Here is a 27,413-nt window from a genome sequence, read left to right as displayed (position 1 = left end):
TAAATAACCAATGAACATGAAAAACCACTCAAAAGTAATCAAAAATATAAAAACTTCACATTTTCCTTAACAAATTGACAAGGATATTTTATATGCTAATATTCTATGCTTGTGAAAACTCTAAGAGTACAAAATAAAATAATAATGATAATAATAATAGCAGCCAGGGTGCATTCTCAGTTAATCTTCATCACTATCCTATAAGGAAGGTATGAAAGAAATGAAGAGAAAGGGATCTGGTAAACTCTGCACATGGCTGGCAAGCAGCTGACCCAGGGCTGACCACAGCTGTGCTAACTCAATATCCTAAACATTAAACCTTACCCTAAAGTGCAGCCTATCTAGAAAATAGTTGGCCCTATGAAACAAGAGCCTCAAAAATCTCCAAGCACTTGGATCCAGAAATCCCCCTTCTAGAGTACTCAGGCTGGAGACAATCATAAACTAAGCCACTAAGCTAAGGAATGCATGCAGCATGTTCATACAGTGGTGTATAAAATAAACTGGCCAGAGTGGAATATTTAGAACAGGATCATACAGCTTTCGAGACGGAAGGCAGCTTTAGAGATTGCTTAGTCCAACCCATTCACTGTACAGGGATGATTATTCAATATGAAAAAAATCTAACTTTTTTTCCCAAATGTGGGGAGACATGGGGGACTCTTTAAAAAAAAAAAATGGCCTTTCCTTACTTTTTCCTAGGACTGCCCAATTTCCAAACTCAGGAGTTTAATGGTCTATCAGCCTCTATAATAAACAGCCCCCAAATAAATGCATTTTTAGAACTTGGGTTTTCTTTCTTTCACATATGGTCCTCCCAGGAGGCCTGTCTTTGCTATAGAGTCAGAAATTACAACTAACTTGTGTGACTGTTGCTGATCTGAGTTTGTAGGCTCGGGGTAAAACGTACATGGGCTTTAAAACATAGGCTTCTAAGTGGCTCATCCAGTACCTCTGAGACTTTTTTTCCTTACTGTCAGGGTGTTTTCTGAAAGGAAGAAGCTATTGTGAGCCTAGCCTTAAAAAAGGGGTGGAGGGGTGGGTGCGGTTTCCAGTACATCTTGACTAGAGCCAGCAGAGAAATGTGTTTAGCCCACGTTAAAAAGAGGTGTTCCACCAGTCAGAATGGCCATCATTAAAAAGTCTACAAATAAATGCTGGAGAGGGTGTGGAGAAAAGGGAACCCTTCTACACTTCTGGTGGGAATGTAAGTTGGTGCAGCCACTAGGGAGAACAGTATGGAGGTTCCTCAGAAAACTAAACATAGCATTACCGTATGATCCAACAATCCCACTCCTGGGCATATACCCATACAAAACTATAATTCAAAAAGATACATGCACCCCTATGTTCATAGCAGCACTATTCACAATAGCCAACATGGAAACAACCTAAATGTCCATCGACAGATGAATGGATAAAGAAGATGTGGTACATATATACAATGGAATACTACTCAGCCATAAAAAAGAATGAAATAATGCCATATGCAGCAACATGGATGCAGCTAGAGATTATCATACTAAGTGAATTAAGTCAGAAAGGGAAAGACAAATATCACATGATATCACTTATCTGTGGAATCTAAAATATAACACAAATGAACCTATCTACAAAACAGAAAAAAACTCACATAGAGATCAGACTTGTGGCTCCCAAGGGATGGACTGGGAGGCTGGGGTTGGTAGATGCAAACTATTACACTTAGAATGGATAAACAACCAGGTCCTACTGTAGAGCACAGGGAAATATATCCAATCTCTTGGGATAAACCATAATGGAAAAGAATATTTTAAAAAGAATGTCTATATGTGTAAAACTGAGTCACTTTGCTGTACAGCAGAGATTGGCACAGCATTGTAAATCAACTATACTTCAAAAAAAATTTTTTTAAATAAATGTAAAAAATGAAAGCATAAAAAAAAGAGGTGTTCATTCAATAAGTATTTACTGTGAGCCCACTATGTGCCAGACACTGTAGTCAATGTTGAGCAGATCTCGGTGGACAAATCCTAAAAAAACTCCTGCCCTCATGAAGTATACATTCTAGTGGAGAGGACAGGGATCAAACAAAATCAGTAAGTAAATTATACACTATGTTAGAAGGTGGTAGGTATGATGAAGAGAAATAAAGCAGGAGGGGCTTAGGGAAAGTGTATGCAGAGGGCTCAAGGAAGGTCTCAGAAAGGAGACACTTGAGCAGAGACCTGAAGGGATGAGGGTAAGACAGGCAGAATTCTAGGGAAAAGCATTCCCAGCAGAAGGAACAGCAGGAGCTAAGGCCCCAAGGCAGAGACCAGCTGCGTGTATGAGAAACAAATAGACTTTACTCCTAACATCTTCATGACTCTTAAGCCTTAGAACTCAGAGTACTTAACATTAATTATTTTACTGTCTTTTAAGAATTCTCTTTTTTTTAAAGATGTCTTTATTATTTATTTGTTTATTTTTGGCTGCGTCAGGTCTTAGTTGCAGCAGGTGGGATCTTCGTTGAGGCGTGCGGGATCTTTCACTGTGGTGTACGGGCTTCTCTCTAGTAGTGGCGTGCAGGTTTTTTCTCCTCTAGTTGTGGTGCTCGGGCTCCAGGGTGTGTGGGCTCTGCAGTTTGAGGCACACGGGCTGTAGTTGACGCGCGCAAGCTCAGTAGTTGTGGTGTGCAGGCTTAGTTGCCCTGCAGCATGTGGGATCTTAGTTCCCCGACCAGGGATCGAACCCCCATCCCCTGCATTGGAAGGCGGATTCTTTACCACTGGACCGCCAGGGAAGTCCCTGTCTTTTAAGAATTCTCTTTAAAAGTAAACCTAAAGCCTTTCATGCTTAAAGCAGCCATCCAAAAACACAAAACACAGTGTTTTGAGGGCACGTTTCTCGAGAAAATGGACACCCATTAACGAGCACACCTAAATAAAACTGCTGTGACTTTGATCTCAGGTAGGTCACATTCAGTAAGACACCTGCTGAAGGTAAAATTATAATTAGACAAATCAGTCATCCCAGGAAATGAGCTTTAGCATGTAGGTGGGGTTCTAGAGGGAGACCAGTATACAGGTGAGAGGAGGGAAGCAAGAAGCAGTCAATCAGCAGAAATGGAATTCTGAATCCATCCTCTCCCCACCTCCCCTACCAGATACTCTCACCCCTACCCAAATCAAACCTTCCAAGCCACTCATTTTCCATCAATATTCTTCTCTAAACACCCTCCCTCACTTAGGATGGTAACAAATCACCAGCTCTTTCATTTATCCTCCTGACTGTACTCCAGACACACTGGGTTCTTTCTGTTTCTGCTTCAGGGCCTTTGCACCAGCTGTTCGCTCTGCCTAGAACTTCTGCTTCCCTATCACTCCTACTCAACCCAAGTATGACTCCCTCAGGAAACTTCCCTCCCATTCCATCAGAGTCCCTGTTGTACACTCTCGTGTCACTGCCAATGTTTCCTCCCCACACCTGGGCGCTCACAAACCTGGGCGCTCATACACCTGGCCACTCACACACCTGGGCGCTCACTCACCTGGGCACTCATACACCTGGCCACTCACACACCTCGGTGCTCACACACCTGGGTGCTCATACACCTGGCCACTCACACACCTGGGCGTTCATACACCTGGCCACTCACACACCTGGGTGCTCACACACCTGGGGGCTCATACACCTGGCCACTCACACACCTGGGCGCTCATACACCTGGCCACTCACACACCTGGGTGCTCACACACCTGGGCGCTCATACACCTGGCCACTCACACACCTGGGCGCTCACACACCTGGGTGCTCACACACCTGCTCCCCTGCTAAGCTATAAGCTCCATGCAGGTCAAGACTGTGTGAGTCGGCCTCATCACTGCATCCAGGGCCCAGCCCAGTGCCTGACACCTGGAAGGTTCTCCAAATATATTTGTTCTGTGAATGACTATCCAAAACATCCTTACTATCTTTTTTTTTTTTTACTCCACTCCACGGTGGAATCCCAGCTCTCATCACCTCACCACTGACTGCTTTCCCAGATTCCAGGCTCCTCTCGCTCCAATCCAGTCTGTAGTTGTTACCTGTCAACTTATCTTCCTAAAATACCACCAGGACTCTCCTCTGCTTTGACTTATCACTCAGCAGGGTCTTAACTCCTTTTCATGGTTTTCAAGTCCTTCCCTTACTGAATAACACCAACTGGATGCCATCTGGTTTTCCCCTTTGCTTCCAGGTTCAGCCAGCCTCCTCAGTGTCCCAGGAGTTCTACTGGGCAACCCTTCACTCTCTGTGTATCTAAAGCCCACTTATCCTTAGAAGTCACATTCAAGACACACTTCTCCATGAGACCCTTCATGTCCCACACGTCAATATCATACTTCCGGGCTTCCCTGGTGGCGCAGTGGTTGAGAATCTGCCTGCCAATGCAGGGGACACGGGTTCCAGCCCTTGTCTGGGAAGATCCCACATGCCGCGGAGCGACTGGGCCCGTGAGCCACAATTACTGAGCCTGCGCGTCTGGAGCCTGTGCTCCGCAACAAGAGAGGCCGCGATAGTGAGAGGCCTGCGCACCGCGATGAAGAGTGGCCCCCGCTCTCCGCAACTGGAGAAAGCCCTCACACAGAAACGAAGACCCAACACAGCCATAAATAAATAAATAAATAAAATATTAAAAAAATATCATACTTCCAGCCATAGTATAGATTTAACTGTTCTCTTAAAATTTCACTTATGTTCGTTTTGTATCACCCATAACAGGCTGACTAGTGTCAAAAAGAAGGAAAAGGTCACATTTACTGAATATCACTGGGTATTAGACAGTTCATGTGGTATAAAATATCCACATGCGTGGTAAGTACTGCTAAAACATCCATTGAATTGACTGGCTCACATTTTCTTATGGGCAGCCTTTAACGGCATATGCACTTACTCTATGAAGCAGCCTTAAAGAAGAAAATAATAATGCCCCCACCCCCCCCCCAAAAAAATGGAGTAACCAAAAATCCAAAATGCTCATGAGTCTGAGAAAGAAGAGGCAGCTTCACTCTCCTTTCCCTACTACCAAATCAATCATTCAGGTTGCTCAAAACGGGAAATCTAATTGTTTTTCCTGGGCCCTGTCCACTCTATGTGGGGAGCTGAACAAGCCACCGTAATCTGTGAAACCTGAGTAATGAAAAGCTGATTGTGGCTCCTGACTAGATAAACCACAGACACGACCTCCAGATATGAAAACTTGCACCTGTCATCACAGCCACCTTAGACACAACCCATCAGACTTTCAGAGCTAGAAGGAAGCTCAGCTATTTATTCTAATGGTCAAATGCTTGTGTCAAACATGCAATTAACGTATTCACTACCCCGGGTCTGCAGAATCCTTTCCTCACACTTCACTCAGTTAAGAGCTAAAAGTTCCTGTGTAAGGAAACTATTTCTCAGTCAAGGTTGTCTCATTAATTTTGAAGATCTTTTTTTAAACATTATCCCTGCATGCACTGACACAACCAGAAATACCAGATTCATGTAATAACAAATATACATGTGGATTGTATATGCTTTATTCTCAGCCCAAAAGTTTTAATTTATGGGGAAGTGGAAAATCTATTAGTAATCGGTATAAAAATTACAGATGTTTCTAAATATTTGGGTTCTGGGACTTCCCTGGTGGCGCAGTGGTTAAGAATCCACCTGCCAATGTAGGGGACATGGGTTCAGTCCCTGGTCCAGGAAGATCCCACATGCCTCAGAGCAGCTAAGCCCATGAGCCACAACTACTGAGCCCTCGTGCCACAACTACTGAAGCCCACACGCCCAGAGCCCGTGCTCTGCAACAAGAGAAGCCACCGCAGTGAGAAGCCCACGCACCGCAACGAAGAGTAGCCCCCGCCCGCTGCAACTAGAGAAAGCCCGCATGCAGCAATGAAGACCCAACACAGCCAAAAATAAAAATAAAATAAATAAATTTTTAAAAATAATAAATATTTGGGTTCTTACTGGCTCTTACTCCTTTTTTTTCCTGCAAGAGGACTCTACCACAACCTAACACAAGAAATGGCAGCCAAATTGACCCAAGTGGTGTCAATGAATCTTCCGTGAAGAGATTGGCCAATAAACTAGAGCCAAACTCTTTGACAAATATTATACATGCAGAGAGACCCAAAATATTCCAGTTTAAGCCATTTTGTTCATCATTTTTAGCTGAACGTGCTTAGAAAACTAGCAACTTGACATGTCTAATAAGCCATGGGTTCCACTCAGAGCAGCAGAATTTATTAAATGTAGGGAGAAAGGGTACATTTTGTTGTCACTTTGCTATCCCAACCTCAGGCAGAAAGCACAAAATTATCTAACCATTTGAGGACAAAAGTGGAAACATACACTGGTAAAGTCAACACAGAGGTAGGCCTGTGCTGAAAACCACAGCAGTCTCTGTCAGGAACTTGGCTTTGCTCAACTCAGCACTAACTGAAGCAAACGGAAAAGCACAAGGAAGACCCAGTGATCTGTAAGCGAGTTGACACAAAATCACCACCCTTCCCTTGGGAAAAAAAATCTCTGTGTCGTTTTCAACTTTTCAATTATACCAGATGGGAAGCATTTTAAAACAAGAATCAATTCACAATGAAACTTTTCAAAATAATAGTTTTTTTAAGTAAAGCAAGGTACATCTTGTTGAATATGCACACCTGTTTTCAGTAGCCCCAATGCTCACACTTGAAGAAAATGTTGTTTCAGAACATAAATACTGCTCATCTTTTGAAAACAACATTTAAAAGCAAGAAAAATGGTTTCCTAGAGAGCAGTCATATATTTACTTTTTTAAAAATTTATTTTATTGAAATATAGTTGACTTACAATGTTGTATTAGTCTCTGCTGTACAGCAAAGTGATTATACATGCACATATATATTCTTCTTCATAGTCTTTTATTTATGGTTTATTAAAGGATATTGACTATAGTTCCCTGTGCTATACATAGGACCTTGTTGTTTATCCATTCTATATGTAATAGTCTGCATCTGCTAATCCCAAACTCCCACATCCCCTCCCCCTTGGCAACTACAAGTCTGTTCTCTACATACATTTACTCTTAAACACAACTACCCAAATATTAAAATGGTAGTTAAACACAAGGTCACTTATCTTTCTCCCTCTGGCACGTGCGCGCGCGCGCACACACACACACACACACAGTTCAGCATTTTCAAGCAGAAGGAAATCTCAAGAATTTTTAACCTGAAAACACACAAGAAGCTCAAGTTTTTTCACCACCATTCACAAAGGAAATTCGTGACTTAAGGGGATTGATCTGCTGTCAGCCTGGGGTCTGGTTTCCTTTATAGCTGTTCTTTGGTAGTCACCATAATGGCTGTGTCAATACTGATGTTTCCATGACATTGTCACAGCCTGCTATCCCTGGGTGCATGTAATGGCATAAAGGCATTCTAAGGGAAAGTTCTTCAGGGTTTGCCAGACAAAGATTTTAGAAAATAATGATTTGTTGAAGTTCTCATGATCCTCAAAAAATAGCTATTCAGATTCTTACAAAGGCTATATCATAATAAACTAAATGTCTTCATCACAGAACTCAACAAAAGAATTGCAAGTCTTCATTTCTGACTCATAATTTACTCCAACAAGGAATTTTAATGAGTAAATCCTGCCAGGCTTCCAAATCTAAGCTTCATTTTTGAAACACATCTTTATCAAGTGATGAGGATTATCTAAATTGAACTTAGCTCTTTCTGCTTGGACAGGCAAGCTGACTACTATGCTACCGGAAGTGCAAAGGGATTTATTTTCAGTTATGACCTTTAAAAATTTGAAAAGCTGTACGTGAAGGTCGACATCAAAAAAGAAAGAGAGAGAGAAGAAAAGAAGGAGGGAGGAAGCTGGTAGCTGTTTTCAAAATAATCTCTGTCCAACCAAATAAATCAGTTTTCTAGTCAGCAAATGCAAATACAAATAATAAAAAGCCTTTTAAGGAAAACTGGGTTTTTTTCTCATTGTTTAAAACTTTCTAAGGACACTCTAAGTCATCATTTCACTTTTCTTTTAATTCCTCATAAGGCTTAGCACTATATGATGACATAATAATAACAGCTAATATTTGTTATTTCTCATGTTTTCATGTGCCAGGCACTATTCTCAGCCCTTACGTGTATTATTTCATTCAAACCTCATAGCAATCTATGAAGTAGATAGTAGTATTATCCTCGTTTCACTGATGATGAGACTGAGGCAAAAGGTCACTAGTTAGTAAATGACAGAGCCACAGGATAATAATTATTAACACTCCAAAGCACTTTAAACTTTTGCAAGAGGTTTTTCAGCCATTATCTTCCTTTGGGTCTCACAATACTTTGATATTGATGGAATAACATAAGCATCAGTTTAATTTTACAAATGGAAAAACTAAGGCTCCAAAACTTTGACTTTTGCAAGGTAGGAAATGAAGGAACTGGCAAAGGAATCCAGATTTTCTGAGTCTATATTCTCTGCTTCTCTCACTATGCAGGCTTTCTTTCTCACTGTAGACCCTAATACAAGTATTTTCAAAACAAAACTCTAGACTTCTCAAAGCATAATTCTAGCTCCAGATGGTTAAAAATGTATCTAATTCACCTTTTTACCCCCCACGTCAGGTACAGTGCCTGGCACAGAGCACACTATGAGTCTGCGTACTCCCCAGACGCTCATCTTCCTCCACCAAACTCACTTCTCTATGTTCACGCTACCCTGCAGTCCTTGACCCCCTTCAGAGCCACGGTTCATCCTCTCAAGTCATCACTTTGAGGAGGCCAGAGTCTACATAAATCCTCAATCCAGAACCCAAAAAGATATGAAAACTGAAAGCTTTACGTTTGACGCCAAAACTCACTCGATGACTATGGCAGTCCATCTTCAAGAGGGCTCTCAGTGATCCCCGCCTCCCAGTATTCACACCCTTATCCAGCGCCCTCTCACTCCAAGGTTAGCTGGTGTGACCCACAAAATACCGCGGAAGTAACAGGATATTATATACGGCTGTGGCTTCCATCTTGGGCTTTCTCTCTCTCTAAAATCGCTTGCTTCGGAGGGAAGCCAGTTGCCATGTTGTGAGGACACTCAGGAGCCTATGAAGAGGCTCATGTGGTGAGGAACCACGGCCTGCCAACATGCCCACGAGTGGGCTTGGAAGCAGACCCACCGTCCCCAGATCACCAATGCCTCCGGCACAGTCTGAGTGCAGCCTCAGAGAGACCCTGAACCAGAATCATTCAGCGAAACTACTCCTGGATTCCAGACCCACAGAATCTGTTTGGGATAAATGTTTGTTCTTTTAAGCTGCTAAGTTTTGGATGTAACGTGGCACACAGCAATAGATAACTAATACAGGGACAAAATCTATTATAAACTGGCAGAAGGCAACTTATGGTCTCCATTTACCCCACTTATTGTGAATATCCAAATGATAAGCTGTGCAAATATTACTGTGCTTGTTTTATGAGGTATCACCCCAAACCTGGCCAGGGATGTTGCATAACGGATGGTCTATATACCATATTACCTTGCTGGAATCTGAAAAATTTTGAATCTTCAAACACACCTACCCCAAGGGTTTCAGATAAGACACTGCAAACCTATATTCACTTTTTCTAAAACTCCTTTCCTGATTAACCCCACCTCGGCATATAAGAAACATCATTTCTTATAAGAATGTCTATACCTCTTAGAATCTCCACCATATAACCCAGTACTTGATTACAAACTGTATTGAATTCTGTTGTTTTATAAGTAAATATTTGTCTTTCCACCTAAAAGTTAAATTTCTTTTAACTTTTTAAACTTCTTTTAATTGTGAGGCAAACTCCATTCCTCATATTAAACCTAAACTGTCATTTCTCATGACATCACCATTTTTAACTGACAGGATTAGGAAAATATTAAGACAGCAAACTTGTGTCTGTCTCTTCTTTCTTCCCCTCCTCCAATTTATTTTACCACCTAGGACTGCATTTGTTAGCATGGGGACTCTTTTGAGTCGTACTGGAGTACAATGATTTTATAACCTCAAGTTTTTAAACATGACTTATATGTTCTGTATAATGTTCAGTTTGTAACTTTTTAAAGTGTGGATATAGAGAGGGATAAGTAGGAAATATAAGAATTGGTTATTTGGGGAGCTTTTTTTTTTTTTTTAGTTTTTTTAAAAATATTTTATTTATTTATTTATTTATTTATGGCTGTGTTGAGTCTTCGTTTCTGTGCGAGGGCTTTCTCCAGTTGCGGCAAGTGGGGGCCACTCCTCATCGCGGTGCGCGGGCCTCTCACTATCGTGGCCTCCCCCGTTGCGGGGCACAGGCTCCAGACGCGCAGGCTCAGTAATTGTGGCTCACGGGCCCAGCGGCTCCGCGGTATGCGGGATCCTCCCAGACCAGGGCGCGAACCCGTGTCCCCTGCATTGGCAGGCAGACTCCCAACCACTGCGCCACCAGGGAAGCCCTGGGGAGCTTTTTTACTTAGAGTACTTAAAAATGCAAGAGTCTGGATGTGAAATTATGTAAATTTCACTCAAATACCTATGAATCAAATAACTGTTGAACAAAAGATTTGTTGCTGTGTAATTACTGTCTTGTATGCACTTGAAAGAATTAAATATACCCATACTTATGTTTGAAGGAAAAAAAAAAAAAAAGGCAAGAGTGTTCCCTCTATTTCATCATCCCTACCAGAAATCCTGGGTGCTACTGGGTACACACGCTCTGAATAAAATCTCCTAAAAGTGAGTTCACAAAGCAATACCTACAATTACAGACACACAGCACTGGTCCAGACCCCCATACACCCTCACACTCAAAACCTATTTATCTTCATATAACTACCGCAGATCATTATGTAAAAACAGCGTCTGTAAGAAAAAGAAGCTGGCTCTCTGAGGAATTCTGGAAAATTTGCACATCCTCCAAGTGCCCTTGTAAACAGCAGCAGATGCATGAAATAATCATTATCGGGGGAAAGATCTATTAGCCTCCTGATGACTGGCCCATCTGAAACCTTTCAGCAAAAGAGCAATTTTACCTTTCTACTTTCCTCTCTTGCACCCTCCCTCAGGCAATAAGAAGGGTCACTAATCAGTTTTTAATTCTCTTTCCTGGAGAGATACCAGAATGGAGCTATAAGAATTCAGGATAAAGACTTTACAAATAAAGACCAAGGAAAAACTCTGAGTGATACGAGCTCTAAAACCATGGCCATAACCATAAATTATTCTAGGCCTTTTAAATAAATAAGCATTTTCAAAAAAGCCAAAAAATTAAAATGCAATGCAGTTGGTATCATTCTGAAAAGAAATTCCACATAAGCAAACTCTTTTCCAAATTGGGAGGGGGAAAAAAAAAGATTCTTTAGGACAAAAGAGTCTCTCCCTCATAAAATCTACCCAGAAAGAGTTCCACAAATCCAAATGCCAAGACTGCAGAAGGCAATCAAGCCAGATGTAGGCCTAGAAGGACTTAATTTAAGGGGGGCGGCGGGGGGGGGGGGGTGGGAGGAAACGGGGAAGGGTTGGGAGCATGGAAGAGATGGGATTGGCAATAAACCTAGATGATTTTCAATAAATTCTGACCTCTTCCCCTATAATCAGCTCTCAGCCCTTCCTCCCTTGCAGACTTCAAAGAAACTGAGGGTGGGTGAGCACTGAGAAATTACCAGACAGGAAACCAAGAGGCAGGGTTCTAGGACCATGTGCTGGGCTCTGGCAAATCACTGCCCCTCCCTGGGTCCCTGTTCCCACAGCTGTGGAATGGGAGGACGGGATTAGATGATTCTAAATGCCCATGCCTAGTCTAGCTTTCTACGGTAAGTGAAAGCCAGTCTGTTGTATCTCATGTCATCTCTTCCACATTCTCCCCGGGTGTCTGCTGCATTTTGGAGCAGCATCACAGGGCTGAATTAACAAAGGACGTGTGACCACACTCAGATTTGGTGCAGAGAACCAGACAGTTGAACTACTGGGCAAAGAATGAGTGGCTGGCAAAAAAAAAAAAGGAATGACAAGTAGAAACCAATTGGTGTGAAAGATTTTGACACACACAGCTGTGGCATTATCTAGATTCTAGACGTTTGAAATTTTCTTCACAGAGGAAACTGCCTGTAGCCTGCATATCTACTGGGATTTGTCAAGTGTTTGAATACTACCAATTTTAAAATGCACAATCCAGACAAAAGCTGTAAAGCTTCTATTAGGCCACTTTCAATACCACTAAGATTTGCTACCATTTCCCTCAGTCATAGGGAATTCAATTCCATGAAGCCACAGTTGCTCCCTAGGCTTTAACCTGCAATCACACTAGGAATCCTGGAAGTTCAAGGTTGAAAGGAAGTCATGGGGATTGGGGAGGGTGTGTGCATTCAGAAGTGGTCTTCTAGCCACCTACATTATTTTCCCAGGAGGAGAACACTGCACACTGCACTCTCAGGACAAATCTCTAGCAAATTCTCAGTGTGTTGCCAAGTAATAGATGAAATCCACATACCTACTTAAATGACATTAACTTTTTGAACATGCTACATCTTCACCTACCAAAACTAACAAAGAAAGTTATTCATAAAACATATGCTAATACTCTTTTCCAGCCCTCCATCAAGTGATTTACAGAAAGAGCCTGGAAGGACCAAAGGCAAATCCTTTACACAACATAAACAGCAACACTCAAAAGCTTATACAGAAAAGATTTTGGAAATCTAAATATTCAACAACCAAGGTTTCAAGTTACAAAAGCAACAGCAGCATGACTAAAACAATCCTTCTATCAGTCTTTCTTCAAATATGACAAATATTTACTGAGCACCACCATGTGCCCGCCACTCTTCTAGGCTCTCAGGGATTTAAAAGTGAATAAAATATACAATACTTAACTGCCACCAGGAAGTTTACAGGAAATTTTGCTCAAAATATTAAATGTCAAATTTGTTTTAACTGGGAGTGTTTTCTCTGCTGAATTACACACATCTACCCTACCAAGGAATTAGTAAAACTAAACAAGATGCATAGATAGGCATGTCAATCAATGGAACAGAATTGGGAGTCCAGAAATTAACCTTCATATTTATTGTCAAATGATTTTTGATAACAGTGCCAAGACAATTCAATGGGAAAAAATCGTTTTTTCAACAAATGAGCTGGGACTACTGGATATCCACACGCAAAAGAATGAAGAATGGATCATAGACCTAAATGTAAGAGCTAAAGCCATAAAACTCTTTAAAAATATACAAGTAAATCTCCATAACCTTGGGGTAGGCAATGGCTGCCCAGATATGACTCCAAAAGCACAGGAAACAAAAGGATAAATTGGACTCCATCAAAATTTAAAACTTTTGTACATGAAAGGACACTGTCAAGAAAGTAAAAAAAAACAACACATAGGAGAAAACATTTTCAAATCAAGTATCTGACAAAAAACTTGTATACAGAATATATATATAGATAGATAGATAGATTTTTTTAAACACTTATACTCAATGATAAAAAGAAAAATAACCCAATTTTTTTAATTGGCAAAGAATAGATATTTCTCCAAAGAAGATATACAAATGGCCAATAAGGACATGAAAAGATGCTCAATGTCACTATTTTTCAGGAAAATGCAAATCAAAATGACAATGAGATACCACTTCACATCCAAAAGGGTAGTTATAATCAAAACGATTAAAACAAGTGTTGGTGCGAATGTAGGGAAACTGAAGCCCTTAGACATTGCTAGTGGGGATGTAAAATGGTGCAGCCACTGTGGAAAACAGTTTGCAAGTTCCTCAAACTGTTAAACCTATGTCCCAGCAATTCCACTCCTAGGTACATATGCAAGAGAAATTAAAACACATGTCCACATAAAAACTTACACATGAATCTTCATAGCAAAATTATTTATAATAGCCAAAGTCCATCAACTGATGAATGGACAAATATGGTATATCCATGCTATGGACTATTATTCAGCAAAAAAATGGCTGAAATACTAATACATACATTATGAATGAACCTTGAAAACATTATGCAAAGTGAAGCCAGTCACAAAAGACCATATATTATACGAATCCATTTATATGAAATGTCCAGAATATGCAAATCTGTAGAGGCAGAAAGATTAGTGGTTGCCTAGCAGGAGCAGGTAAGAGGGTTGGGAGGAAATGAGGAGTGACTGCTAATAAGTATAAGGTTTCTTTGTGGAGTAATGAAATGTTCTAAAATTGATTGTGATGGTGGTTGCACAACTCTGTAAATATATGAAAAACCATTGAATTGCACACCTTAAATGGGTGAATCGTATGGTATGTGATTTATATCTCAATAAACCTGTTTTTAAAAATTTAATGAGAAATTAAGGAGTCAAGGAGGTACACTACTTGTACCAGGGAACCTAGAAAGTAAAGAGGTGAAAGATGCCTTTTCTTTCTCAGATTCATTGCTTATGTCGATCTGAAGTACTTTTCTTATTCAGATTAATTCACCCAGTCAACAATCGTTCATTGATTCCTTAGGAACTTGGCTTGACTTGGGGATCCCATAAAAAAGATATGGTCCCCTCCCTCAAGGCTTTCCATCTCTAGTAACAACAGCTCCCTCTCATTAGGCATAGGGCTCAGGGTTTCACGTGCAGTATCTCAGAATAAGCTGGAGAGCTTGACCCTAATTTTACAGATGAGGAAGCTGACTCTGAGGGTAAGTGACTTGGCCACATTTACAGCACTAACACATGGAAAGGAGACCTGAAGCCAGATTTATCTACGACCTAGACCCATTCTCTCTTCATCTTACTATACTGCTCCCAGGGCAAGGTGGGCAGGAAAGTACAGAAACTCCTGCAATGAAATGCAGGCCTGATTCAGGTCAGCAGAGGGCCTCTCCAGTGCTTCACCAAGGAGAAGTCTTCAGAGAAGGTGGCATTTGAGCAAAACCCTGCTTGATGAGAGCTGGGACTTCACTCAAACAAGATGAGGTGGGGTGGGGCTTTCCGGGCAGAAAAAGACCAGGGTGAGAGGGAATGTGGAGAATTCAGACTAGAAAGCAGCTCAGTCTGGCTAGAATCCGTGAGAGGTATATGGTAGCAGTGGGAGGAAGGTCAGATGTTGGGGGGGGGGGGCTCCGATCACGAAGGGCCATCATGCTCAGGAATATAAACTAAGCCACGGAGGTTGAGAAGCCGTGGGAGTATCCAAGCCAGGGTGAGAAAGGCCACGCTAGAGGCAGTCACAGGGGATCATGCTGGTGGCTACTCCAGGTGTCCAGCTGAGAACTGAGAGTGGTCCAGATCAGGGCAGGAGCAATCAGAGGAGGGGAGAAGAGATGAATCTGGAATATATTTAAGAGGTGGAATTACAACACCTGGAAGGTTGTGGAAATTTAAGGAGAGCCCAGGTGCCAGAATCCTGACCAGAGGGGCAGAGGGCCAATAGCACCCACAACTCCTACCTTTCCTCCTGACTGAACCCCTCCCCCAGTTGCCAGTTGCCTTGGGAAAATGGATTCCACCCCCACCCAGTCCCAGGGAGAATCTGTTGCCTTAAAGGTGATCCCATTGCCATTATAGCTCAAGAATGGCCACAAGACTTGTTCTGCTAAAAGACACAAGGGCAAGTCTGATGGGGAACTTGGGGAGAAGGAGTCTTCTCCCCTTTCTAAAGAAGAACCTGTCTCTATTCCCAACTCACATATTGCCATGTGCAAATATCGTCTCTAGAACCATTACCCATCTGCATATGACCCTGTCTCCCAAGATGACAGAGCCCAGAAGAGATGGAGAGAAGCTGGGAACCTGATGTGAACAAACAAACTTCTTCACGTTAAGAGAATCTGCAATGGAATCTCTGCAACCGAGAATCAAAGCATCTTAACTGATGAAGACGGAGTGTGGCCTCATTCGCCAAACTAGGCAGCACAAGGAGAGAGAGTCTGGAGCGAACAGAAGGGCTTAGACATCTAGTGTGACCTCCAGTAGGCAATCAGAAATACAAGTCAGATAAGAGTGAGGAAGTCTGGACTAGGGGTACAGATGCGAAGTTTCAGCATCCCAGTGGTAGCTGAGGCAATGTGAATAAAAATACAGAGATCTGAAAAGTCACTGGTATCTATGGATATCGAACCACCACTGTCCCCCCTCTTCTAACAACCACCCATGTCTCTCAGGGAGCCAGTGTCACTTTGGGCAGGCGTGGGGGATTAGATATCCCAAACTGGAATTCAGAAAAAAAATTATTAGCAAATAATAGATCACACATAATGATAGCTATCATTTATTGAGCACCTTTTATCCTATGTGCCTAAAATTCTTTTCTCAGATTTGCACAGTCATCCCATGAGGCAGTTATCACACTCCTCAGCTTACAAATGAGGAAAGGGAGGCTAGTTCAAAGAAGAGTCCTGTGGTCCATCCCAAGACCAATAATTTCATGGTAAACCAGGATTTAAACACAGGGCAGGATAGGGGAAAGGGAGAGATTGAAGATGACCACACAGCGCCCCAGTTTGGAGGCTGGTTGGTGCAAAGTGGGAGCAGTGAGGATGGTGGATAAAAACCAATTTTGACAAGTGATAATTAAGGCAGCAGAGGCTCCAAGACGGCTTCTCAAACACGGCTCTGAATGAAGGGCAAAGTGGGACGTGAGTGGTTTAAAAGCTCAAGGTCTCCGTGGGCTAGCTCAGGAACTTGACCCCCATTCACGTCACTGTTCCTACGGAAAGCTGTATTCTACACAAGGTACTTTCTACCCAACTTCCGGGACGCTGTGCCCACAGAGTTGGTAGCGCTCAGCATCACTAACTGCGCTTCCTCACGTGCTCAGAACGTGGCATTTCTCGACAATCTGCTGCCATATTTGGTTCCCTCCTTGGTCTCAGTCGGCTGATTCCTCCTCTGCCGTCTGAACTTTTGGTCACTGACCATGGGGGCTAGCACTCAGCACCTCTCGGGTTTCCCTGCCTGCCACGCTCTCCCTTGTTTTAACTTCCACTTGGCATGTCAGTATCCTTGAAAACAAACTTCTTACCCCTTTGGAAGCCACTGCCAGGCCCTCTCATGACTTCAGCGATTACTGGGAGAGCCTCTGCAGAGAGCCATCTCAGCCTTTGGGGATACAGCAAGAGTGTTTAGTTACAGAGAAATGGATTAACAATAGGCGGCACTAAGGAAAAATGACTGTTTCACTTTAAAAAAAAAAAAAGAAAAAACAAAACAAAACAGGAAATCATGGTTCAGAGGGCACAGGAATGCAATCCACATTTCTGAGAATGCTACAGACTCTCCCAAGCCTGGTAACAGGCTTTTTGAGTCACAAACTAAACTGGCTGGTTCCTGACCTTAACACACCTAGTCGAGACCCAAACAAGTGATAACAGAGGCCTGGTTAAACTTAACATGTGAGACTTAGAAACAAATCTTGCTACGCAGGAGCAAACATCAGTTACTCTTACCACCCAAAGCAGGCTATCCAGGAGCATTATGTATAAGCTGTACACGTGGCTAAAATATCAGAGACAAAGCTCGGTCAAAGCAGTCAACCCCAGAGAAGCTGAAGGGTTATGACAAATCTGATGTCTGATGTGTCCTGTTTATAACAGGCCTGCAGAAAAATCCATTGTGCATCGGAATGAAAAACTTAACATTTGTCATAAAAACCCAGTATTTAACTTCTTGACCCTGTGTTTTCCATTATGCCTTAGAGCAGTGTCAGACGAGGTTCAGGAGTAAAATGGGTGGTACAGCAAGATTAAAAATTATACCAATGGTCCCCGATTGTGTAAACCCACACTGTGAAACCAACTGATACTGTTCTCCAATGGTTTACAGAATAGGAGACAAGGAAGAAAAGCAAAGTGTGAGGATCTATTATCCATTCGTGAGATACGCCCTTCTTCCAAAAGACTCTCAAGCTATAAGGGGAAAGTTATACTTTTTAAAAAGAGAGAGAGAGGGAAGGATTCAGTAGTTACTTCTACACTACAAAGATGTTGGTAACTCATGTTTTCTAAAATGGCTGCTAGTCAGCTCTTCAATGCGCTACATGCACTCAGTCCACTGCACCATCTCATTTTCTACCCATTATCAATATAAAAATTAGAGTATCTTGGCGACAGATTTTTCACAGTGAGATTCTCTTTATTCTAGGTCTTTTCGAGTAAAAATAAAATGGCAAAGGAACCTCATTATCCAGAAGATTTTCACTATGGCCTATTCCAACGGTAACACTCCATTCATTCTTCTATTCAAATTACAGTGAATAAGCATCTATTACATGTGGTGTACAGCTCTAGCTGCTGGGGATCACGGGCAAGGGCTTTCAGGCTTCTGGGGGAGACAGACGTGTCCAGAAATAATGCCTGCAGTTTGGTAAGGGCTATAACAAGAAGCGCGCAAGACACTGACAAGCACTTAACTTTGCGAGGGCATGCTGGGTCTAAGGCTTTCTAGCAGATGGGACACTCGGTTCAAGTCTTAAAGGATGAGCTCAGATGAGCGTGTGCTTAGGGAAACACAAAACAGTACCACTCAGTGGGAATCCCAAGCATAAGGCACAAGCAAGTCTGGTATGTTTGGGAGACTGAGCAGTTGTGCATGCCCACATAGAGCAAGTCATTTGGGTAGGCACACAGAACTGCTGAAGGTCTAGAGCAGGTAGGGTGGCAAATCAGACAGTGAAGCGTGGACTTTATATGCAGACAGGAATGAAGCACTAAAAGAAGAAGGAGAGGATGAGGAACGGAGGAGAAAGACCCTAGACCAACATTTTCTGAGGGCTTACCACATGCAAGGCATCTTGAACTTATGAAGTGGGTATGACTTTGTTCCCATTTTACAGATGGGGAAATTGAGATTAAGAGAAGAAAAGTATCTTTCTGGAGGCCCCACAGCTAATAAGTAATCAGTGGAGCCAAAATGTACATCCAGGTGGTCTGATGCTACAGCCCATGCTTTTCATCACTTCAGTATATTGCTCCTAGTCTAAGAATATTAAGCAAGTTAAAGATACAAATTTCATATTGTTTTCACTGACCTATAAGGCACATGACTCACTCCTCCAAAAGAGAAAAAAGAAGGCATCCAAAAGTCAGTTTGCATCCAATGTGTACCAAATAAAGAAGAATAAAGGAAACTGCTACCCTCCACAGCAGTGGTTCTCAAATGAGGGTGATTTTGCCCATCAGGGGACATCTGGCAACATCTAGGCATATTTTTGGTTGTTAGAACTAGGCAAGAGGTGCTACTGGCATCTCATGGGCAGAGGCTACAAATACTGCTAATGATCCTGCCATGGAGCAGACAGCATCCCACAACAAAGAACTGTCTGGCCGGACTCAGATACAACCTGACACAAACCACTGAAGAAAAGATGAGTTTCCCATCTTGTTTTGTAATAAAAATAACCAACCATTGTCCATACAGCTAATGGACAGTCAAGTCTGGACTTCTGACCCTGCAGCTTAGGTTTAACTCTACCGCCACCTGCTACGGTCTGAATATTTGTGCCCTCCTGAAATTCGTATGTCAGAAACTTAACTCCCAAGGTAATGCTTTTTAGGAGGTGGGGCCTTTGAGATTAGCGCCCTTATTTTTAAAAAAGGCCAAAAGAGCTCCCTAGGCCCTTTGGCCACATGAGGATACAAGTTTTCAACCTGGAAGACGGCCGTCACCCAACCACGCTGGCACCCTGATCTCAGACTTCCAGCCACTAGAACTATGAGAAATAAATTTCTCTTGTTTATAAGCCACCAAGCCTGTGGTATTTTCTTACAGCAGCCTGAACAGACTAAGACACCACCCATGCTCAAAAGAAACAAAAGCTCTGCATTAGCTTAAGTTTAGTTCAAAGTTCGTTTAAGCTTAACATTACAGAATTCAAGGACAATTATATTAATGGTGCTGCGAAAAGTGTGATTCACCATCAACCAAGCAAAGTATAAGTCCCTATAAAAGGATAGCTAGCCATTACCTGCTAGAGGTAACAAACAATTCTTTCCCCATTATATTGTTTTTAAATCACTTTTAAGCCATAAATGATAAATGACATTTTTAAAAATTTTTTTCAAGAAAAACTTCTTGTAAAATTGAGGGGGCATTTAAGTCTGAGGATGTAATGTATAACGTGGTATTTATAGGTGATAAGGCTGTATTGTATAATTGAAATTTGCTAAGAGAATAGAACTGAACTGTTCTCAACAACAAAAAGTGGTAAATATGTGAGGTGATGGACATGTTAATTAACTCAATGGTGGGATGGTGGGAATCCTTTCACAATATGTATGTATATCATCACGTTGCACACTTTAAATATATTACAGTTTCATTTTCAATTATACCTCAATAAAGCTTAAAAAAATACTTTCATTTTTTAAAAACAAAAAAATATGAAGGAGCATTTATACAGTAGCTGATCTTAAACAGTCACAACATGGATATCATATCTGAATTTTAGAAACCTAGATGCAGTGTGGAAGAGGGGTACTTCTATCCCAGTCATATCTAATTTACTAACCAGTCAAGACCCACAGCCAATCTTATATTAACAGAAATGTTGGTGTATGATTACTTGCTTCAACCTATGTTTATAAGGTCCTTGAATGTGTATCTTATGTAGCTGATATTAAAAGATATAGATATACACTTAATATGATTTGTGAAAAACTACTGTTTTTCACTTTTTCCAAATCTTCTCAGATGTTTTCTTTACCAGTCCAAATGGAGTGAAAATTACAATTCTTGGTAAGGGAGACGCATATAATTTAAGTCCCCAACTTCTGTTTTTCTAGTTTATTAGGAAGTTTCTGATCAAAACATCAAAATTGACTCATAATATTCCCTCAGGAACCTCAGGATGATTAGGAAATAACTTCATTTAAAAGTTAATGGATGAATTTAACTTTGTGAATTGTATGCTATATCTCAATAAAGCAGTTTTTTAAGAAAGTTAATGGAATTTCCATCTTGCTGTCATATTGGTTTCATTAATTTAGTCAAATACATTGAGGGAAAAATAAGCACCTCAGTGTTTATTACATTACTACTCAGAGGACTAAAATCTTGCTGAAATGAAAATACTAATCTAGTTCACATTTGCAGCAGCAATTATGAGGACTAAATCATCAAACCTTGTGATTTTTTTCCCTAAAAATCTTTTGCTAATCAAATGACAACTTATAAAAGTAGTCTGAGCCACATTCAAGTTTTGCTTTCTAAGAGAACAAAAAGAAGGATCTCTACCTCCCCCAGGACATAACAAAAGTTTCCCTGAACAAACACTGCTCAAAAAACCAAGAGACCAACCACAGCAGAAATTCTTACTAAAATAAACAACAGAGATAGCAGCAGAGAACAAACAGCTAAAAGCTATTGTGTGGCTCGACACACACCAATAACATTCAGTTTATATAAACTTGGGTTTTTAAATCTTGCATAGGGCTCAAACTACAAACTGCACGCAAAAGACTTTCTGCTTGACAAGGTGAGGTTAGCTCTAAAGCAATTTAAGAAGGCAAATTGCTACATAACATTAGTATGAATACAGACACTGGGTTTTATTTTTCTTATTATTTTTGAAACAGAAAATTATTTTCCATTTAAATGCTACTCATCTTAACACATAAGATGTGTAACTATTGTCTTTAGGCTGAAATGCTTTCCATGGGAACAAACACATTGATTTTTTTTTAAAGTCGATGAAAAACTTTGATCTGAGTTGCAGAAAAATCACTTCATAACTAACTTTTCAATGAGCAATTTGGTGGTTAAAAATCCAGAGAGTGTTTTTCAAAATAGCACACAGAAAAAAATGTTTTACCAAGCTTCTCTCATATGTTTCCTACTTAAATTTACTACAGTTACTCTTCTTTAACCTACAATGCATTATTATAACAGTAATGCCAGCAAATTCTTAAGTAACCATTTAGGAATCAGTAAAATTCCTTCCATTAAGGGATAAATTTGTGAATAATTTTAACACAAAATTAGATATCTTCATTGGAGATAAAATGTGAAAAGGGGTCATCTCAAAATAAATATTTTTGAAAAAAGGTTTTTCTATTTTAATTTCAGGGGAAAATGTCACATGCTTAACTTCGACTTTAATTAGTGATAATCAAAATTATCAAGAGTACTATCCTGGGGGGAAAAAACACTGTAATAGTAGTTATTGGCTATTAAGTTTGGAGTAATTGCTTACTATTTCATTTACAAACTAAAATAGGAGTTAAAGAAAATAATAATAATAATAAAGTAGGAGTTAAAGAAAATGCCAAGTATGTACAGAACAATAATATACATACATTCATTCAATGTTTGAATACCATCTACGTGCAAGATGCTGTTCATACGTTATACCATTTGTAAATATATATATGTGTTTAATTTAGTACATACCACAAGCAGATAGGTGCTTAACACATGCATTTTATGGTAGCATGGTAGTTACAGATAATGTGGTTAACTTCAGCAGACATCTGTGTTACACATATGGCCATCAAAATAATTGTGGCATGCTTTTGTGACACTGAAAGAGGGCAAGCCTGTTGCAAAATGATTACTTCCAACAAAAGCATGCTTGAATTATTGTTCAGTTAAATGGCACATATCCAAAATAACAGCATTATAAAGTTGCTATTGCATTTGAATCCCTCACCAATTTTCAACCTATTTGTAAAACAAGATAAGCACCATCAGGATATAAAAAGTAATTATGGATCAGGATTTTTAATTCATGTGTCTTTGACAAAATTATTCCATTTGATTCCAAGTCTTGGCTGCTCTCGTGACAGAATAATGTACATGTTCCACAACTGACAGGAGCAGGGCTTTCATGATTAAATAGGAAGCTCACACACCAGATGACTTTAGACTTCAGAAAGATTTCTATGTTTTTTTTTAGTATCAGATCATCAGTTATCTTTCTCTAATTGTTTCGAAGCCAAAGAGAATCTCTGTATTATCAAAAATGTATGATTTTTTTTACTTTTGTCTATTTTGTGCTCACAGTACTCCAAAGAATGTTACGTCATCTTGTAAAGTAAGTTCTTTTCCTGATTTCATAGGGGTGGGGGGGATTGAGAGTTGGAACATAAAAAGCTAAAAATATACAATGAACACTCTCCCCACCAAAGAGTCTTTTATTGTCCTTGAAAGGAAACACTAAATGAGAATCTGATTGACTTTTGCTTATTACAATTACAGGAGAAACAATATTCAAAACAATTTCATAAAGGGTTAACTGTATCTTGTGGCTTTAATTGATCATTTTTGCCCTCTTTCTCCGGCAAAAAAAAAAAAAGACAGCTGTGAAATTAAAATTCTGTACACCAAGAACGATAATAACAAAGCTGAAGCTTTTGGCCAAGAACATTTACTCTAGTGTGCATAAAGCTATGTAAAATCTGATTCACACAAGGAAATGCCCAGAGCCTACGCCATTAGGATTAACTTCTGAGATGACAAGACTACGACAAGACAATTGGCAGCCTGAACTTGATTTCTCAGACAGCCTCCTTGGCGGGGGGAGGGGGACAGTTTCCCTTCATCAGACTCAGCTGCTGAGGTATCTAAAATGCCTAAATGATTTAAAACTGAAGGAGAAAGCGAAACAAAACACTCGGGATTCCGATCACCTCTAGGTAGCTACGTTGTTGCGAGAGAAAAACTAGCGCGCAGGCGCGTCGGTCAGGTTGTCAACCGTAAACATAAGAGCTCGCCAAAATTAAGGAAGTGAATGTCTGTAAGCTCCCACAGCCGTTTTGTTTGGGTTCTCTAGGTTAATACCAGTAATTGCATTATAATGACCTACGAAGAGGCGCAAAGTTATTACCTCGTTTGGAGAGATGTTTACTTAAATGTTGGGATAAACCAGGTTGCTTTTGGAAAAGGAAATTATTTTCCGGCCAAACGTAGCATTACCTAACCACAAATACAGGCGACACAATCACAACCACCCAATAAATGTGTTCCAACGAGTGAATTATTTTACTTCCCCAATAATCCTATCAAGAAAAAAGGTCTTCAACAAAGCCGAGGGAGATCGTGCCTTCAACACTGTATGCTGCCCGTACAATCAATTCTGCGCCTCTTTGGGAGCTGCGGGGGCCTTAAACGCTTTTGGAGGAAAACGACGTAGGGAAGTTTGGGTCTCAGCTGCAGGACAGTGGATTGCAGCTGAGACCTGGTGCATGGACCCTCCTACAAGGCGTCAAACTTACTTTCCTTTATGAAGGACTCAAAGTTAACTCACCCTGACACGTCCACCCTCCACCTGAGCGTGGGAGGCAGCTGCCGTTCGTTCCCACCGTGCAGAGACGCCACCGCCGTCCGCCCCGCCCGGGTGACAGCCCTGGAACAAAGCCGCGGAACCCCCGAGCCTGCCCGGCTAAGCACCCCCGACCCCGAACATGCCCCCGGCCCGCGCCTACCTTGATGCCCTGCTGCTGTGTGGTGAGGGTTAACTTGGATTCATTCAGAAGCAAAACTTCGCAGTAAAATTCTTCCGGAACAGCGCAGAAACAGCCCATGTCGGCTGTGACCGGCCTCAGCCAGGGGAGAAAGCTGCGACCCAGGTGCCGAGCCGCCCCCTCCCCTCAAGCGCGAGGCATTAAGTTATTGTCCGCACCGCGGCGAGGGCGAGAGGACCAGTTCCCGGCGGGGTCCAGCGCGGCGCGGACCAGCCGCCCGGCGCGGACGTAAGGTAAGGAGGGCGGGGAAGCCCGGGAGAGAGTCAGCGCCCGCGAGCGGCCAGGGAAGCGCCGGAGGAACTGGGCGCAGAGGGCGGCGGCGCGTCCCCGCGCATCCTGCGGCTCCGGCTCCTCCGAAGGCGGGGGGGCCGCGGCCCCAACCGCAGCCCTGGGGACGACAAAAATCGCCTGTCAAAGGGGACAAGAGGCAAGAAAAGGGAGAGACGAGAGCTCTAGGCCGTCCCCCTACTTGGAAGCCCCTAGAAGCTCTGCAGCCGCCTCCACCCACGCCCGCCTGGAGCGCTGCAGAACGCACCGGCCTCCTCTCCGCCTCCGGGGTCCCCAGCGGACGCGCACTTCCAGCTCCGACCCCACCCCGCAGCCCCCGGTCCGGTCCGCCGACTGGGGAGCACTCAGCTGTTCCTTTGTGTCAGGGGTACCCACGACGTCCCGGCCCCACTGCAGGGGCAGTGGGCGAGGGTCGTCACTCAGTCGGCTACCTCCACCTCCACCTCCCCAACCCGCGGGCACCGAGAAGCCCGAAAAGGGTCGGAAAGGGCTTTGGACTCCTTACCGCGACCGGCGAGTGGAGGTCAGCTCGTCGCGGGGCGCAGCTCCCGTCTGGGGATCCCCGAGTTCATCACGGGGCTACGTGTGGCCAAGTTGAAGCTTTCCCTCCGAGAACCCTCTGCCCGGGCGGCGGAGTGCTGCTTCCCCGGGAGATTCAGAGAAGCGGGCAGTCGGGGAACTTGCGGGCGGAGGAGCGGCCGCCCCGGCTGGGAACGCGGCCGGCGGGCTGGTGGGGTTTGCCCTGGGCGCGCCAGGCCGCAGCGGCTCCCGGGAAAGTTCTCTTGGCGGTGCAAGGGATGGCGCCCCGGGCGGGAATAGCCCAGGTGCAGCTGGGCCGGGCGTCTGCAAACGGCCCTGGAGCGAAGCGGGGACCCAGTGGCCGGCAAGGGGGCGCCCCTTCTGGGCGGGGTCTCTGCCGGGGATGGAGGGTGGAGCGGAGGTGGTCAAATGGCGAGGTGCGGAGAGGTCCGCACAGGAACCTGCGCTACGCAGGAGCGGGTCCGCCTCGCCGTCGCGGGCCCTGGCCCGGCTCGCTGTATCGGTTTCCCGGGGAGACCTGGAGGCTTGCCCTAGGAAGGCAGGCGCAGCGAGGGTCGGACCCTGGCTTTCCGTGCTCCCAGTCCCACGCCCTCCGCGGGACCGGCTGTGTCCAGGATTGGCGGGCACAATAGCTCTGAGGCTGCAGTGACCCCTGGTGGGAACTCGTGTCCGTGCGCAAGCAACCGAGGCTGAGCAGCGGGTGAGGCAAAGCCCCCCGCTGGCCTTCGGAGCAGGTGCAGTTTGTGCACTCCAGCTGGGAACCAGAAGCAAGTTAATACAAGTGAAATAGGAGGCACAAGGGGAGGACGCGAGCCAGGGTGGACGGTAGGCCTCCCAGAAATCTTCTCTACTTTACACTGAGTATTAGAAAGAGCCAGAGTTTGGGTTTCAGACGGTTTTGTGTTCTCTACTCTACCACTTTTAAACTACGGAGCCCAAGTGCGAAAAATTTGCTTAAAGCCTAGGACGCTACTACTTAAAAAAACAAAAAACAAAAACCACCTGGTTGGGCTTCCCTGGTGGCGCAGTGGTTGAGAATCTGCCTGCCAATGCAGGGGACACGGGTTCGGGCCCTGGTCTGGGAAGATCCCACATACTGCGGAGCAACTAGGCCCGTGAGCCACAATTACTGAGCCTGCGCGTCTGGAGCCTGTGCTCCACAACGAGAGAGGCCGCGATAGTGAGAGGCCCGCGCACCGCGATGAAGAGTGGCCCCCACTTGCTGCAACTAGAAAAAGCCCACGCACAGAAACGAAAACCCAACACAGCCATAAATTAATTAATTAATTTAAAAAAACCCACCTGGCATCCACAGCACAGTAGAACGATAGAATGGAAATGCACAATGCCAACTTTAGAAGGAATTTCCTCCCATAGTGGTTTGCCACAAAGGACCTTCTGTAGAAAGCCTCCTTCCCTGTTGTCTCAGGGAGACAGAGAACCATCTAACATAAATTAGCACAGAGAACCATCTAACATAAATTAGCACAACCCCCAAAGCGTGATAAACCCACTATGTTTGGTATGAACTTTACCTAAAGCTAAGAATCAAACCCTGCTTTATCTTTCAAACTTACTGTGAAATTGAAGCAGGTTTCGAAATTCTAACCAAATTCTGTGTCCAACTTTGGGTTGCACTGGCAAAGTTTTGCTTCCCGTGAGCTGACATCTTATTATTCTAGATTTTAGTGTCTTTACTTGGGGAAGCTTTTCTTTTCTGTAATATAATTCCTCACACAAATTACCAAATGTGACTGAAAGATTGCGTAACAGATTTTCATTCTTTACCACAATATCCAATAGAGCCACCTAAGCTTACAAAAACAAAAGATAAGGCCCAACTGTAATCATTTGCTTGCCAGTTTTGAGTTTTGCTGCCCCCTGTTTTATGTTCTTTGATTTTGTGATTTTGTTTCGCTTTACCTCCAATGGTAATGGAAAGGCTGGGGGTTTGGGCTGGGGCAGGGATTCTGTTCTAGGCTCCTCACAAGGGAAAGTACAAAGCCATGGAGTCCTGTACATATGACAGCCTTTTCTGGATGACACATTTTCTTTTCCATGTCTTTATTGGGATGGAGAAAACAAAATCCACTTAACACAAAATTAGAGTTTCCTGGAGAAAATAGGAATTCCACAGGTGTTTTGTTGTTGTTGT

At 42.8% G+C, this 27,413-nt stretch overlaps 1 protein-coding gene across 2 annotated transcripts in view; it reads right to left on the bottom strand.

The window, feature by feature from the left end:
- EPB41L4A (erythrocyte membrane protein band 4.1 like 4A) overlaps positions 1-25,772 on the bottom strand; it is a 266,854-nt gene extending 241,082 nt beyond the window's left edge. Inside the window, exons 1-2 of one of the 2 annotated variants that reach the window (XM_007192109.2) lie at positions 25,224-25,772; positions 24,392-24,818 (exon numbers count right to left, since the gene is read on the bottom strand). In XM_007192109.2, the coding sequence (XP_007192171.2) occupies positions 24,392-24,490 (99 nt within the window). In that variant the 5' untranslated portion in view covers positions 24,491-24,818; positions 25,224-25,772. The remainder of the gene's footprint in view (positions 1-24,391; positions 24,819-25,223) is intronic. The other variant, XM_007192108.2, reaches the window with a different exon arrangement.
- Positions 25,773-27,413: the final 1,641 nt, after the last annotated feature.

This window comes from Balaenoptera acutorostrata, chromosome 2, assembly GCF_949987535.1.
Source record: "Balaenoptera acutorostrata chromosome 2, mBalAcu1.1, whole genome shotgun sequence".
Taxonomy (NCBI): Eukaryota; Metazoa; Chordata; class Mammalia; order Artiodactyla; family Balaenopteridae; genus Balaenoptera; species Balaenoptera acutorostrata.
This window is presented reverse-complemented; position numbering and strand designations above follow the sequence as displayed.